Consider the following 17206-nt stretch of genomic DNA (forward strand, 5'->3'; position numbering starts at 1 on the left):
TACATGGGCCCACTCTGGATTCTGACTGTCTGCGTTCAAATCTCAGCTGCACCACTCATTATGACTTTAGGCAAATAACTTAACCTTTTGGTACCTCCTTTCCTCACCTCCAAAATGGAAATAATAATAGTTCCTATATCATCAGGTGTTGTGAGGATCTAATGAGATAACATAAATAATAAAGCTTAGAACAGAACCTGACTCCCAGGAAGGGTCAATAAAGGTTTGTTATTATGTGGATGATTATAAAGTTAGGAGTGACGATGATGTCTATATTCTCCATTCTCCAGCAACACCTGGTTTGATTTTGCTGGCCTCTTTTTCTTTTCATGTTAAGATTCTTTTGGTTATCAGTGAAGTAATAGAGCAAATTGCCCAGAGGTGAAACCAAACCAGGTTAAAAATAAACCAGAGATTGACGCTTATTTTCAAAACAGCATCAGAGAAGCAGTTAAAATTTCCTATTTATAGAAACCATCCACCTGGGTAGAAGAGTTTGCAATAAGCTTCAGCAAAGGGATTTATATTTATTGCTATCTTAATAGGAGATTTCTTACCTGGAACTCCACTTGGTGGATTAACTTGGTAAACAATGGGTGTCTGTGCCCTGGAAAACTGTTTAGAAAATGTTATCACAGTGAGCATTTCATTAGAACATCACAGTCACATACACAAGAAGCCTAAGTCATTCCTCACAGAGCATTCATCTAAGGCAGCAAGTGGTTGCATTTCCTCAAATCACCTTACATCTATCTCCTTTCATCTTCACGATATTTCTGTGAAGCAGAGATAACAGACATTGTTATAGTTCTTCCATAGATGAGGTCAAGGGAATCTGATCAAGGTCATATGTCTTCCCTGCACCATATCACTCACACCTGGGCAAGTCTGTTTCTACTTGCCCACCTGCCATACCAGGAACATGTTTTACCAAAGGAAAGGTAGGCAGGCCATGCTTTAAAATACCAACCTTTTAATTCCATTATTGCAACTTGATATCTTGGGGTCTTGAAGGTTTTTTTTAATTTTTCTAGACAATAGTTTGCTTATTTAGATAAAAAGGATTGCAAATTAAATTATTATCAGCCAGCACCTTGGTAGGGATTAGCAAGCTACAAAAAATTGGAAGTTGGAGAGATACGCAAGGGAAGTTTGTTTGGGAAAATGGAAGGTGCCTGTTGGGAGGAAAATGATTCAAAGAATGCAAGGAATGAAAAGCAACATTACTCTCCAAAGAGAAAACCAGCATTGTTTGGAGAGGCAGGAGCCTGGAGAAGCCTGGTCCTGGCACTCAAGTCATCCTGGGATGCCCTCACCCCCTGAAGCACATCAACTGCTAACTATAAGCTCCAGAAAGGCAGGGGCAATGCCTGGCTGAGTCATTGGTTGTATCCCTGGGCACAGCCTGGTATGTAAAAGACATTCACATTTTTGTGAATGAATGGAGTGGCCCCATCTGAGATGACTGAGACACTGCCTGGAAGCAGAGGAGAGAAGGAGACAATTCCGGGAACTCCATCTCACCTATAGGCCTCTGGGTTAGTTCCAGATTAGAGCATTTCACAGTCAGGGCCAGCATGAAAAAAGAGAGAATCATAAGGATGGACTGACCCGGCCAAGGTTTGACCCATGGGCTAATGACTCACCCAGGAAGAGACCTGGTCTCCCCTTCCTGCTACCTTCACCCCCATCCTACTCTAGACACCTAGACCACCTTCACTCTCCTAACCTACTGTACCTCCCATTTGCAAAACAAAGACAGCGAATTGTTTTGCTTGGTCTGCTTCCAGCACCCCAGGAGTCCACCTTCCCAGGGAGAAGAGCAATAAAGAATAACTCTGGTGTTAATCAACAACCCTCATCAGACATGGAGAATCAACAGACATTTTAACAAAGCTGATGGCGGCTTGGCAAGTGCAGGTTTTATGTATTGATTCACATGGCTGTACAGTCTGTCATCAAGGCTTGTTTCCTCCCTTCCTAACAGAAAGGGTTAGAAAAGAGTTCACAGAAAATATGTACAGTTAGGAGGTCAAAATAAGAATGCTGTGACCTCACAGTTTCGGAGCTGGCTCTGATCTCACTGAAGGATAAAGATTAATCCAACTCCACACACACCTGCCAAACGTACACTACCCCCCTCCCAGCCTCCTCCTGCACCCAGGCCTTCAACTCCCACTGGGACGCCCTTCATACCATTGTCATTCCCACTGGAACTTTATCATAGGAGCTTCATGATACAGAGCAGTGGTTACTGCCCATCTTCCAGATGTTAGCAACTGAGGCAGACGGAACAACTGAATCCAAACCACACAAGGAAACACACCTCTCGATTTCCAACTTAAAATACAAGGTCTAAAATACCATACGCTAACACATATACATTTGGAATCTAAAAAAAATGGATCTGAAGAACCTAGGGGCAGGACAGGAATAAAGACGCAGACATAGAGAATGGACTTGAGGACACGGGGAGGGGGAAGGGTAAGCTGGGACGAAGTGAGAGAGTGACATGGACATATATACACTACCAAATGTAAAATAGATAGCTAGTGGGAAGCAGCCGCATAGCACAGGGAGATCAGTTCGGTGCTCTGTGACCACCTAGAAGGGTGGGATAGGGAGGGTGGGAGGGAGATGCAAGAGGGAGGAGATATGGGGATATATGTACATATATAGCTGATTCACTCTGTTATACACCAGAAACTAACACACCATTGTAAAGCAATTATACTCCAATAAAGATGTTTAAAAAAAAAAAATGCAAGGTCTATCCTTCAGGCTGAGAGCCTTCCACCAGAAGTGCAGGGGAAATAAGGCGACTCCTGCATCACTCCCTCCCAGGTCCTCAGAGAGTGGCAGGGCAGGCTCAGAGTGAAACCTCAAAACAGGCTTCACTTGTGAATCTCTCTGAGCTGACACACTATAAAATGGCACTTTTCTAAGAGAAACAGGTCTCTGGTCACCCAAAAAGCTAGAGACATGACAAAGTGAAAAATTAACGAGCTTCCAAATCCAGCTTCCTGCAGGCTGATCCCTGAGCCCGAGTGGGGTCGGCAGCAGCAAGGTGGGGGGAGCCGAAAAGCAGAGGATGAGAACGATAAAGCCGCAGCTACCAGCTGCTTGATAAACCTTCTGTGAGTTGTTCAAACTTGTCAGTGCCTGCAGCAGGCTCTTTGGAGTGGACTGGAGAGGTGGAATTAATTTTTAATACATATGGTTCCCCCAGCCCCAGCCCCCAAACAAAGAGAGACACTGGGTTTCCTTCAGCTCAGAATGCCTCTCATTAACTGCATCCCCTGGTGATTTTTCATCAATTCACCAAGCTAGTGGAACCACCGGAGGACTTGCTTTCTTTTATGTGCAATTTTAGGAAGTGTTTCTCTTCTTTCCCCTCTCTCTCCTTACCGGTCTTTTAATAAGTAGGAAAACTATTATCTGGGGTGAAAGGACATCAAAACCAAAAGCAGCACAGTGATTAAGGACCATGCTCGGCCGTCTCTCTTCTGTTTTATTCACTGATACAATGTAGAGGTGCTGGTGTGGGTCTTAACAAAAAAGAATTTTTTTGGTCTTTCTGCTGCATACGTGCAAAAGCAAAATTCTGGAAACCAAGATTCTTTTGGAGTAAGAAATAAGTTGTTAAATGTGAATTGATGGCAAATTCCAAATTCTAAAGATGAATTGCCTATGTAAAATGTGGATCGTATGAGAGATGAATTTAGAAGATGAAGTCTTGTTGTAAAGGAGCATTGATTAATAACTAAATTGTGTTATTAGGAACTGCTCTTAAACAGAGGCTCCCTGAGGCAAGTACAACCCTGCCAGACTGCTGCATTTTATGGAAAGTCTAGAACCTATGCTTTCAGAGAGGATTTTAGTGTAAAACCAATCTGAAATGGACAGTAGACTCAACAACATAAAATGAAGCCCCAACATAAAATTAATGCATCTGGAAGCTCTAAAATAAGCCAGGCATCGACTCATAAACTCTCTCTATCTGCTTGCTTTTTGCTCTCTCTGAGCTCGAAGGAGAATTCCAACAGCACATGCCCTTTTGGTCTAGGGTTGGAAGAAGAAGCAGAAATCAACCGTGAAGCAGAGAGGAAGGCGGAACTTGGGTCCCTGAGTCCCTTCCCCATGCTTACACTCCAGATGATCTCAGCTGTAAAATGAAACACTGATGCACAATGGTAATCTTTGTGGCTCCTCTATGGACTTCAGTATAAGTGAGGATTTAGATGCAGGTTCCAATCCTGGTTCTGCAATTTACAAACTAGATGACATGGGCAAATTATTTAATCTCCCTGAGCCCCAGGTTGCTCATCTGTAAAAGCAGGATAATAAAAAGCTACCCCATAAAATTGCTGTAAGCATTAAATGAACGTGCATAAAGCACTTAGCGAGAGCCTGACATACACATGCTCAATACTTACCTTCTTAAGATAGTCTCGGAAACTCCGTAACTATCATCCACCTGTTCCTCTCATCCTGGCAAAGCAGAAAGACTCCCCAGCTGATATATAACTTGCTTGTCGATAGCGCAAGCACACTCTCAGACCAGGCAAACACACATTCCTCCATGCTTAGTACCCACCTTGAAAGTGCAGCTGTCTCGTGGTCCTGAACTTGGGCTGCCTACGACCTGTCCCCCAGCCTGCACTTCCAGGTAATACAGACCTTCATGTGCTTCGGACAGCAGAGATCTGAGGGCAGAAAGTGGCAATCCTTGTGAATCAAAGACTATGAATTGCCAAAGCTGGCAGCCCCACTTGACCACTTCAAACTTCCCCCCTGCAGCTGCGAAACAGAGCTAACCCAGGAGTCCTGTATTTCACCTTTCCTGCCTTTCATGGCAGGAGTTGCTCTAATTTGCCACTGAAAGCTACTGAGATGAGCAAAGCACTCATCCTGTCCGGTCTTCTCATTCCCGGGCAGGTGTACCTGGTCCTACACATCACTACCGGCAAATCCAGGAGGACAGGAGAGATGTCACAGGGTATGATGGGCAGCATGGGTACAGCCACATTCACCAGGTGGATCTCCAGCTGAGAGCCGTTGGCAGGATAAAGGAGACCTGGCTCCAAACCTAAACACAGGGGAGAGTGGAGTCTCAGGCTGAACAGAGCAGTAATCCACACAGGGTAATACAAAAACCTGCCACACGGGGGCAATGGCAGGCCCTGAGTTTACCTAAGGGTTAAAAGTAATATTTCTCATTTCCGAAGGCTGTATGAATGAGTGTGCTTCTTTATGACTTTATTTTTTTTCTGAATTCTCTCTTCAGGTCCATCCACTTAAATCCAGGAAAGAATTTTCCAACCCTCAAAGTTACTCTTTTCCAGTGGTATAGATGGATGCACTGAGCCATGGCTTAGAAACTCCCATATGTAGGATTATCGACAAGGAAGCTAACCAAGGTTCTGAGGGTCACATTGCCAAGTTCTGTGCTACATGGGTATCATCTCATTAGGGTTCCTAGAGTTCCACCCCACAGCTTGGGATAAGGAAGTGGACACAGACATATAATGGTGTGATGTGACATTAGCATGTGGGCATCTGGTAACATAGAAGTTGGTCAGTTGGTCCATCTCCCTTCCAGACCTCTTTCACATCTGTCCTTAGACAAGGAAGAACACCAAAGACTCATTCTTTAGGATTCTTTAGATCGATAAATAAGAAACTTGCATTCGGTAAGGCCCAAACCTACCGTCAAAAATGACAGTGATCCACGTTCCTCCTGCGAGGCTGCCTTCTTCAGGTTCAATGTGGACACTCAGACAAGGCACTATAAGTGAGTAGGAGAAACACTGGCTTCAGTGTGCAAATTCAATCCACCTGCTTCCTTTGAGCATTCCTCAGAATCACCACAAGGGCTTCATACAGCACAGATCGCTGGACCCACCCCCAGAATTTCCCATCCAGTAGGTCTGTGGTGGATCCCAAGAATTTACAGTTCTCACCAGGTGCTGCTGGTGTTACTGGTCTGGGGACCACACCTTCCTCCCATTTTAAGGAAAGTTTTGACTGATCTTCTTATCTTAGACATCCAAAAACCCTGTGTTCACCAGGACAATCCTGAATTTCCACTTCCTTTGGAAAAGCCTCCAGGATACATTTGGTTCCTAACTGAATCCATAAAATGTCTTCTCTCTTTCCCACTCTTTAATTAGGTGGTCATATTCAACTGTTACCACTTATTTCTTAGATTTCCACTTCCCAGAGAAGAGGAGAAAGTTCTGGAAGTTATCCCTATTTCAGTCCTCCTGCTTACGGCATCATCCTCTAGTTTCTCCCTTTTGAATACATGATCAGAATGACTCCCCAAAGAGACACAGCATTCTCTAGATTTTTGCTTTGCCTGCTCAGAGAGGGGCTGAAGCATGAATCAGTGCTGTAATTTTTTTAAAAGCCCACTATAGACTTACACACTAGGCTAGACTGTGTTCTCGCATAGAGACTACGGGCTGAGCGTGACCTTATCAATGCCTTATTTTTTTTTTTAATTAATTAATTTATTTATTTATTTGTGCTGTGTTGGGTCTTCGTTTCTGTGCGAGGGCTTTCTCTAGTTGTGGCAAGCGGGGGCCTCTCTTCATCGCGGTGCGCGGGCCTCTCACTATCGCGGCCTCTCTTGCTGTGGAGCACAGGCTCCAGACGCGCAGGCTCAGTAGTTGTGGCTCACGGGCCCAGTTGCTCCGTGGCATGTGGGATCTTCCCAGACCAGGGCTCGAACCCGTGTCCCCTGCATTGGCAGGCAGATTCTCAACCGCTGCGCCACCAGGGAAGCCTTCAATGCCTTATTTTTGAAGATGATCCTGGATGGACATGCCTTGTCCGAGGTAAAGCCAGCAAAAATCAGTTAGCTCCTCAGTGAGGTCTACAGAACACTTTTCGGTTTCTATATCAGAAAAGTTAAAGGATCATCCAAGCCACGGTAACTCTGGCTAGCCCAGGGCTTTGTACATTTATGTACATTTATGCAGGTGGCGCTCTGCTCAACCAAGAGTGGTGAAGAATCATTCACATCGACACAACCATTCGTGGCAGCCCTGGCCAGATAGGCTCATGCTCACCCCTCAAAGGTGTATTAGATACTTCTACCTAAAGAAGATCAAAAACAAATGCCATAAAAAGATACAGAGGATAACCAAAGTCACTGAGAAAACTAGAGACCTGATTTGAGAAAAGGAAATTTTTATTGGTCATTAATCACTAAGACAAGATAAGCTACTCCCCTTGGGAAGATAAAGTAATAAAATCTAAATAGAATTGCATTGTATGGCTCAAAAAGAAATTATAAAAGGAAGGTTATAAGTTATTATTAAAAGCTCTAGACTTAACAGCAACTTCCACTGGCTGTTAAAAATTAAAGTATATATGTATAACTATTTAATATATAACCTCAACTACTAAAGAGAAAAAAATTATTAAGCAGAGAAAATTTAAACCTAGAGGAGATACTTTAACACTTCCTCCCAAAGTAATATTTAAGTAGAATAAATTAGTTCTCAAGGTAACCTGCTGCATTCTATCCAAAATCCCTTCAAAACATATCCAACTCACCTGCTAAAAGTAGTATTTTGATACTTGTCAGAGAGACCAGCCAGCCAGTCATCTTGTTCACTTAAATCAATCCTTTCAAAATTGTTCAGACATTAAATACATTTTCAATTTTGATTGGAGCAGCAGAGCTTTATAAAAACAAAATGAAAAATTACTATCACTTTTGCTTAGATACAATTGCTTTGCTTCGTTAAAACTTGGGAAATTAAGGAAATTATACCAATATGACCCTAGAGTCTTCAGAGGGACCCACCATCTTCCCAAGCTTGGAAGAAAAGGATAATCTAAGAATCTTACATAAAATTATCATTATTCTACCCCCTTGTCCCACTGACTTATTTTATGCATGTTTAAGCTGGGTAAGTAATAATAACCTCTTTCCTTAATTCATTATTAAATAAACACTTAAATTTTTAAAATAAATGAATTCCAGATTCAAAATACTAGTTAATGGCGATTACGGAGAGGGGGTGCGGGTTGTTTTGTTTTGTTTTCTGGAAGTCTCAGTCCTCTAGGAACCAATCAACACAAAAAGAGTAAAGAGTTAAAGCAAATGTTAAACATGGTAACAAGTTGAAAAAAAAATGGTGTTAATGGAAATTTGGGGGAAATTATCTTATCCTCACAGCAGAGGAAACAGGAAGGCAAGAAACAGGAAGAAAAACCTGGACCCTCCAAACTGGACCCTATGACCCCAGGTCCCTCTACCTCAATCCACGATGCCCGGATCATCCTCTTTAAACTCTGCGTTCACTGTGCCCTTCTCCTGCTTAAAGCTTTCAATTCAAAGCAAAACCTCTGTCACTTCAAAAATGATGATAAGAACACTTGGTAAGATTTTTATCAAGATTAACTGAGACGATAGATACATAAAGAAATTAACACAGGGCCTGGCACAAAGGAGATGCCCACGAACGTTAGTTTTCTTTTGGAGGGTTCTCTGCTTCCAAAGGAAAGCCCTCTCTCTGACTTTGCAGTCCCACCATGATCTGCCCCCCACCTTTCCAACTTCCCCTCACATTGCTCTCCTAGGTGACCCCAGCACCGCAGCGAAGCTGTTCTCCCCACCGTCTCCCAGACAAGCTTCCCACACGGCAGCCTCTACCTTGGATCCTGCTGGTCGCTTTCTGGATTCCCCAGACTTTCTTGTGCCCCAGTGAACTCCTGGTCTGCATCAGGGCCCAGCTTGGGAGCCGCCTCTCCATGTAATCTGTCCCTGTGTTGGTTCATAAATTAACCGGCCCCCAAACACAGAGGGCAAGGAGAGACCTTAGAAAGAGGCAGACACTCCAGATTGGCAGGTGTCAGGTTTCAGGAAAATTTACAAACGAGGCTTGTCGTGAGCGTCAGTGAGATGAGTAGATCTCCACACCCCCGACAATCTTAAAAGTTTATAGAGACTTCAGTGGGATTCAGTCACGTGTTCAATCCCAGTGGTCTCAACACCACCTGACTCTCTCAAAACTTCATCCTTGAAAACGGCTCCCGCTGTGGGACCTGTGGGCAGAATGTACATTTCAAGGACAGGGAGGGGGTGAGGAGCCTCCAATTGCCCGGGGTCTGCTTGCAGGTCAACTGGTGGTCACGCCCTGTGCATGACCTCCTCCAGCAGTCTGCCCCTCATGACCAGCTCTAACAATCTCACTTGCCCCCTCTTCCGAGATGTGCCCTGAGAGGTCAGCAAAGGGTTTCACCAGCATGGAGGGGGCTCCTTTGACAGCTTTCTGGCTGCATAGGAGATAGAGGCCACAGCAACAGTATAGGCACATGCAAGAGAAAACACAGATTAACATTCCCAACATAAGTAACATTTTTTTCCACCAAGAGCTCCATGATCTGAACCACTGATTTATCAAGTTCCCTGCGTTGGTGGTCAGATCACTCAGGAAGTTCACTTGTGTCCTCATGTGATTTAATAAAGATGATGCATCAGCAGATTCATCAGGTGCAAACACGCAACATTCTGCTTGGATAATGGCTCAGGTGCCTCCTTGCAAGGCAGGGATAGTGTCCGAGGCCATCCTATGCTGGAGGACAGCTTTTCTCATTAGGGACATTTCAGTGTTCCGTAAGGACAGGCTTTGTTGGCTATCATTTAAGGACTGTTGGGTGAATTTAGTAACAGCTTCTATGTGCTCCAGGCCAATGGAGGGAACAAAGGCAGCAGCCAAACAATGGCACCAGTGGAAAACAGACATGCCCATCTGGTCTTGAGGAAAGGGAGGTTGGAAAGTTTGGAAGCTTGACCTGGTTGTGTATACCATACAAGGCCAGAGAAGGCAGCCCTGTTAGGCATGAGGAAATGGACTGGGGGATATGCCATACCAGGACCGCACCTTCTCCCCTCTTTCCCATGGTGCCAGTTCCATTCCAGATGTAGTACATTTCCATAGGTCTGGCTGGCAACAGGACAATGGGATCCTGTGGAGACTGAAGTAATTCACCTGTCCTGGTGGGATGTCCCTTTGTAAATTCCAGTAGATAATGTCTTAGGATACCTGGGAAGGTGTGATAGGGCTTGCTATTATCAGCAGCATAGCACGTTGACGCATGGTGAGAGTCAGGGCCATGGCCTTCTCCCATGACTTTTGTACCTTTACAATGTTGGGTGTCTTGGTAAGGGTGCTCAGTCTCATACACGGGGCAACAGGTTTTACTGGTTGATCAACTATATTAAAGCCTAGGATAGTACTTTAGTGCACCCAGCCAAGGTGGCTTTACCTGTTATTAATTTAATCTGTTGCTTTAATATTCCACTTTTCCTTTTTACTAACCCTACTTCTTACAGGTTATAGAGGAGATGGAACCTCCATTCATGTCATGTTCTTTTGCCCAGTCTTGCATATCATGACCTTTGAACTGTGCCCCATCAATCACTGTCTTTTGGATGAGGGTACCCAAACATAGTGCTCGGTTCTCTAATCCCCTAATGGTGGCAGCCTTGTTTGTGCAGAGACAGAGGAAAGCTTGGGTTAGGCCAGATGCAGTGTTCATAGAAACCACGGCATATTTAGAACCCTCCCTCAGAGGGAGGGGCCCAATATAATCAATTTACCAATCCTTCACCAGTTGGAAACTCCAATAGATGGTACCAGACCTCTTTGGAAGTTGCTTTGGGTGTTGTTTAGAACATATATGACATGCCGTTACTTGCATTAACCAAGTCACTGCATTTCAAGGGCAATCCAGCATCCTTGGCAATATGCCATCTCACCCAGGTGTTACAGTGGCTGCTCTTCCTATGTACCCAATCTGCTGTGGCTACTGAAGGGTCAGTTGCTTCAATCAGCTTCCTGATTGCCAGAGGGGGCATTTGAAGGATCTACATATTCTACAGGGCCTAGGAGCACTCACATTTCTAGAGACAGGGACCTGGTGGACAAGGTGTTCCCCTGCTACACAGAGACATGCCACTTAGTCAAACTGGGCCTTTGAGTCATGGCAAATGTGGGTTGATGGAACATATTCTCAATCCACCCCTTGAAAGGAAGGAAAGTTCTTACCATGATATGCTGTGTACACTGCTAGAGCTGTTGCTCTCTGGGGGCATATCAGAGTTTTGCCACCTTCTAGAGCTGGGACCAAAACCCTACGGACACTCTTTCCTTCTGTTGTCTCTGCCACAGGGCCCAATTGACACTTTCTGGAGTCACAGACACATATAACTCATGGTAGCCCTGCTTGGGAGATGCCCAGAGCTTTAATCTGCTTCACTAGTATTCTTGCCTGCTCATAGGTAGCTTGTAGTTTTGACTCGCAGTTCCACATGTGCCCTTTTTTTGCCAGGTTGTATAAGGGACAGAGGCATTGTGCCAGGTGAGCAATAAAAGTCCTCCAAATTCCCAAAATCCCTACAAAGGCTTGCATCTATTTCATACTCTTAGGGCTTGGATAGGCTTACATCTTAGTTATAGCTTCTGGAACAACTTGAGTCTTAGCCGACTACACAACTCCCAACAACTTAGCCGACTACACAACTCCCAACAACTTAGCCGACTACACAACTCCCAACAACTTAGCCGACTACACAACTCCCAACAACTTTGCAGTGATGCCCGGGCCTTGAATGTTCTGTGGATTCCCTGCCTATCCTCTTCCTTGCAGATGTTCCAGCAAAGTCTACAGAGTGTCCTGCAGCAGCGGCAAGGCTTTACGTGTTAACTTTCTATCATCGATGTAATGGATCCCTTTCATTGATACAGGATTAAGAAAACACTGAGACCAGAAAAAATAGTTATACCATTTCAAAAAAGTAAAAACCAAGATAAATGCCCAGAAAAGGAATATCTACAAAAAACTTAGAATAAACGTATCTTATGTGTATGGGCTTCCCTGGTGGCGCAGTGGTTAAGAATCCGCCTGCCAATGCAGGGGACACAGGTTCGATCCCTGGTCCGGGAAGATCCCACATGCCACCACAACTACTGAACCTGTGCTCTAGAGCCCATGAGCCACAACTACTGAGCCCGCATGCCACAACTACTGAAGCCCGCACACCTAGAGCCCATGCTCCACAACAAGAGAAGCCACCACAATGAGAAGCCTGCGCACCGCAATGAAGAGTAGCCCCCGCTCGCCGCAACTAGAGAAAGCCCGCATACAGCAATGAAGACCCAACACAGCCAAAAATAAAATAAATAAAATAAAATAAATAAATTTATTTTTTTAAAAAAACATATCTTATGGGTATGTCCTGATTAAGTTAGTGCAATGGATAAAATCATCTCTAGTTAATTCAACTCCACAAACACTTATCATACACCTAATATATGCTGGGCACTGTGCTAGGAGCTGGGAAAACAGAGGTAAATAATCTGTGTACCTGCCAACAAGTCCCCAGTGGATGGGGTAGGAGTGGAGGCTACTTGTATTTACAAGAGGAGTTCTAAAGTTTTCAAGTAGATTCAGCAGGTGTTCCTTTAAATTGCAAAATTCCCTACATTTTTACACCTATTTGGAATAGGATTCGTTTTTAAAACATTCAATTTTCAGAAATACATCTACTGCCTAGAGAAAGGTACCCAGGAGTATTTTCTACTTAGTCCAAATGCACAGGATCTGATTTGCTTGTTACGCCCAACAGAATATGCTCGGCACAAGAGAGTCTATTTTCAATCTGACTGTGATTTTAACATTTTTTTTCAAGCTTAAAACAATGGAAGTAAATAGTCACACATTGGTTTTCTTCAAGCCCTATGTTCAGAGCTACATCTTTTCCTTTAAAACAGAACAATCAAATCAATAATACATGTATTTTTCTTTATGTGATTTTCCACTAATTCTTCCTAAGAACAAACTCAGCCTCCATTTAATTCTTTTAACTAGAATATTTTCAACCAGAGGAGAGCTGTGTGCATTGGGTCAAGTCTTCTCTCTCCCCTTGTCTCTCTCTCCCCTCTGCCCTCATTCTTGCTCTTTCTCCTTTCCTCCCTCCCCTCCCAGCCTCCCCCCACTTTGGGACTTTGACAGACAGAGCTGCAAGGTTGCTACTACAGACCCCCCATTTCCTTTGTTCACCATGACATTGGCAAGAAAGGCAACACCTAGAAAACACAGAGCAGAGATATTTCTGAACCCAACAGTACCTTTTTCTGTTTCTCTCTCGTTGTGACTCAAGGGAGAAATTATCTTTCCTTTCCAAATGACCTTGTTTCTCTCTGTCAAGAACCGATGGCCGTGTTACCCGGTGAGATCCCAGCCTGCAGCTACCACACAGGTAACTCACCTAACTCGTTTGTGTCCCGACCAAACCTACGCCAAAGTGAAAGTTCAGAGCTGACCATGGGGCAAGTTTAATGATTAACACAAGCTATTTAGGCTTTTTCCCCAGGGTCTTTTTTTAATGACCAAAGAAAGCGTGTCCTACATTTTTCTCCACTTACTGCATGTGCCCTAGACAAGAATTTTAAGTGAAAGTCCACCCAGTGACACAAACAGACATTCAATGATTGAAAGAATTTGCCAGTAAGTCAGTGACTGAACACAGGCCCAGGAGAAAGGGCCACCAGAGGGCTGGTGCCCATTCATGAGCAGTCTATGACTTTTCATCAAGAGAAATTGATGGCTTGTAAGTGCCTGCCACGGGCTAGCATTCTCACTATTGGGGGTGAGTCTAAAGAAGCAGAGAGAGGATGATCAACCCAAAGTCTTGCTAAGAAAGGGCCAACTAGCCCTCCCCGTTTTTTACTTTCCTCCTTTCCTCCTGACCTTGCATTTTTTGGCCAAGAGGAAGTCCTTGACTTGTCCCCATCACCTTCTATGAGGACCCAGACCATGGGTCTCAGTCACTGGCTTGACTCTCTTGATGAGGAATCAGACAAGCAGCTGACCTAGGAGGTCAGCACCACCTCTTTACCTGGTCCACATCTGACTTCCTTGTCTCTGTCCCACCATACACTCCAACTCACATCACCAGTTTCCTGATCGAGTCAGTCCATGCCCAGTGTTTCCTGACCAGAAGAAATTCTCATCTTCTTTCCTTTGAGACAGAAGCCTTTCCAGCATAATTTGATAGCCCTGAGTCTCTGCCTCAAAGGACCTGGGAAGCATCCCCGGCAAGACCAGATTTAATCCATGGAGATAGAGCACAACTCCCATAAGAGTGCTGGAACTATCCTCTAGAAAGTATGGGAGTTTATACCAAATCTGATGTTCATCTCAGCTTGGCAACAAGCGACAAGCAGAATGATTTTCCTAGCACTGCTGCCAGTAGTGTAGAGAGAGGATGCCTGGCCAGGTTAGGCAGCTAGGGGGTCAGTCATTGGGCCACCTTCCTGCCTACTGAACCTCAGGTTCCACTCTAGATCTTCCAATATGGGTCCACAGGCATCATCTGAGCCACACTTGTGTGCTTTGCACGTGGGAAATAAGGAAGAGGTGACAGACCAGGTTCCGGGGAGACAAAGGAGATTTCAAAATTATTGGTAATTTTTATTTTTGTAAAGAAAATTATATTCATGAACCACTTAGATGATCCAAAATTATTTTTTTAAAGAATATAACACGGTTTCTGCCCTCAAAGTGCTTGCTGTCTGACAGGGGAGACATCATGATCAGATTCATTTACTATATTGTAGTCAAGTCTCATGATTAAGACTTAACTTGTGTTTTATTTCTTGCTACTTTAACAAGGGATTCCAGAGATTAACCCCATCTATCCTTGAGTAAAGAGCCTATAATGGATATTTATAATTCTTTTTGGCAGCCTAGCTATCAAGACTAAAACACCCTAATTTTCTTATGGGTAGATGTGTCTCTTTACTCTTGACTAAAAGAAACCTAATGATACGCAGGACTTTGGTTTCTGTGCTCTAGGAACTTCCTGGTGGGCAATCAAGCTCTACAGTTAAAGAAATGAAGTCGAATGAGCCATTTCATGCTCCAAGGCCTGAAAGGAAAAGCTGCAGAACTCCACAGGCAGTGGCTTTGCCACATGGAAGTTGGGGGAGCCTTAAATACTCCTCTCTGTGAGCTCCGTCCACCTCAAGACCCTCAAATATACACACATATCTAAGTTTGTCATGCAAACACAACCTCCAGACAAGTCCCCTCCACCAACTCTTCCATCTAATCATACTCCAAAGTCCCTGTCAAATAAAAATTCTGAAGAAAATCTTGAGCTTGGGTCTCTGAAGGCAACCAGAGCATGGTTCCCCTACCACCCCAAGGCAGGTAGCCATGCTCACCCCCAGACATTGACACTCTTCCATAGGAAGCTATTTTTACAAGACCTTGTGAAATTCTCAAGACAAAAAAAATGCCTATAAAGCAAACTTAAGGAGGTCAAGGGAACAGGTCATTTTCTGACCCCTTTCCCTTGGATTTCAACACCACTCTGAATTGCTGGGGAATCGAAGCTTTGGGAACTGGGGAGGGGTGGTATGAAAATGTATCTCACCGATCTGCAATTAGAGGAAGCATAATGACCAAAGGCCTAGCTGCTGTCCTTTCAGATTCATCTCCACATTTGCACTAAGGCCACATTTCTTCAGACTCTAACTGATATATAGGCCCTGAGAGATAACTAAGTTCCCACATGGGCAAATACAGAGTTACAAGTCATCAAAATGTGGGTGCCACTGTAAATGTGACCTCATGAGTGTGGTGATGCCTGGCAACTTTTGGGTTATACGTGTCATTCCCAGACTAGATGCTGCCTTTCTTAAAGAAAAAAATGAGATGTTCCCTCTGTACCCTCAAAACATTTTGCACAGTGCCTTGCATAGAGTAGGTACACAATTAAATGGAAAGGAATGCCTGGGAATCCATTGGAGGAAAAACATTCTGGAATGGATGAGGGCCACCAAAGTCAAAAGCAGGTTTTAAATGGAAACCAAAAATGCTCAACGCATTTTTTTCTTTTTTTGCTTTCTCTTTATCAAAATTGTTTTATCATACCTTCTTCAACTTACAGGCTTTTTTTTTTTTTTTTTTTTTTTTTGTCTTTGGAATTCTTTGTTTCATTACGGTTCTCACAAAATACAAAGCTCAAACGTAACTGTCTACGTCCACCACAAAACAGAATCAAGTAAGTGGTTAGCACACAAACAATGATCTTTTTCATTTTTTTATCAGAATCTGTATTTTATTTTATTTTATTTATTTATTTTTTAATTTATTGATTTATTGTTTTGTTTTGTTTTGTTTTTTGTTTTTGGCTGCGTTGGATCTTCCTTGCTGCGCACGGGCTTTCTCTAGTTGCGGTGAGCCAGGGCTACACCTCGTTGCCGTGCGCGGGCTTCTCATTACGGTGGCCTCTCCCGTTGCGGAGCACGGCCTCTAGGCGCACAGGCTCCAGTAGTCGTGGTGCACGGGCTCAGTTGCTCCGTGGCGTGTGGGATCCTCCCAGACCAGGGCTCGAACCCGTGTCCCCTGCATTGGCAGGCGGATTCCCAACCGCTGCGCCACCAGGGAAGCCCCTCTTTTTCATTTTTTAAAATATAAATAATAACGTTCAATGTTTGACAGTTTTCTCTTGTGTGTGTGTTTCTCTTTAAGGCTTTATGTTGCAGACCCTTAAGTACGCGTACCTGTCGTCAGGATACACCGCCCACAAGCAGGGAAGACCACTGTGGATACATTCCTGAGGGTGACACGCACTTATCCATGTTGTACAGGCATATTTCTGACAGGAAGTGAACCTGGAACAGGACAGTAACATGGTCCTTCCATCTAAGTAAGAACTTCACTGGGTAAGTGGGACTCTGGAGTAAGCTGTGTTCTCACTCTCCTGATACACCATCTGTGTGACTAGCCCTGGAGCTATGGCCCAGCCACAGCCCTCACATTTTCTGTGCGGTCAGAATCCTCCCCGGTGAGGGGAGACAGGTGAATTCCCCTTTCACCTGTCTAGGATTGACCCAATTCCTCCTCCTTCCTTTTCCTCAAGTCTTCCTAGCCTCCCTTTTTCATAAAGAAACAAAGCTAAAGGAATTATATTCTCTCTGCTTCAATATCATACCCCTGATTAACTTTGGATCCAAAGGATAATGAGTATACGGACTCAGATTTGGAGAAGAAATGAATCTGTTCCACTAGAGGGTCAAAGCTATGGGTAAAATATTTGCTTCGTAGTTTCTTTAGACAAATTTTCTTTCCCTCTAGAGTAAAATTACTTAAAAGGAATCTATCATTATTGCCT

The 17206-nt window shown here is 44.0% G+C and overlaps 1 protein-coding gene across 19 annotated transcripts in view; it reads right to left on the minus strand.

The window, feature by feature from the left end:
• Positions 1–16199, minus strand: part of PKHD1 (PKHD1 ciliary IPT domain containing fibrocystin/polyductin) — a 476353-nt gene extending 460154 nt beyond the window's left edge. For 10 of the 19 annotated variants that reach the window (XM_082346236.1, XM_082346234.1, XM_082346235.1 and 7 more), the window contains exons 1-7: positions 13152–16198; positions 8892–9063; positions 7567–7694; positions 5711–5788; positions 4945–5089; positions 4598–4706; positions 558–615 (exon numbers count right to left, since the gene is read on the minus strand). In XM_082346236.1, the coding sequence (XP_082202362.1) occupies positions 558–615; positions 4598–4706; positions 4945–5089; positions 5711–5788; positions 7567–7618 (442 nt within the window). In that variant the 5' untranslated portion in view covers positions 7619–7694; positions 8892–9063; positions 13152–16198. Of the gene's footprint in view, positions 1–557; positions 616–4597; positions 4707–4944; positions 5090–5710; positions 5789–7566; positions 7695–8891; positions 9064–13151 lie in introns of all 19 variants that reach the window. The other 9 variants (XM_082346239.1, XM_082346233.1, XM_082346232.1 and 6 more) reach the window with 3 other exon arrangements.
• Between the last annotated feature and the right edge of the window lie 1007 nt (positions 16200–17206).

This window comes from Balaenoptera borealis (assembly GCF_965194805.1).
Source record: "Balaenoptera borealis genome assembly, chromosome: 12".
In the NCBI taxonomy this organism is placed as follows: domain Eukaryota; kingdom Metazoa; phylum Chordata; class Mammalia; order Artiodactyla; family Balaenopteridae; genus Balaenoptera; species Balaenoptera borealis.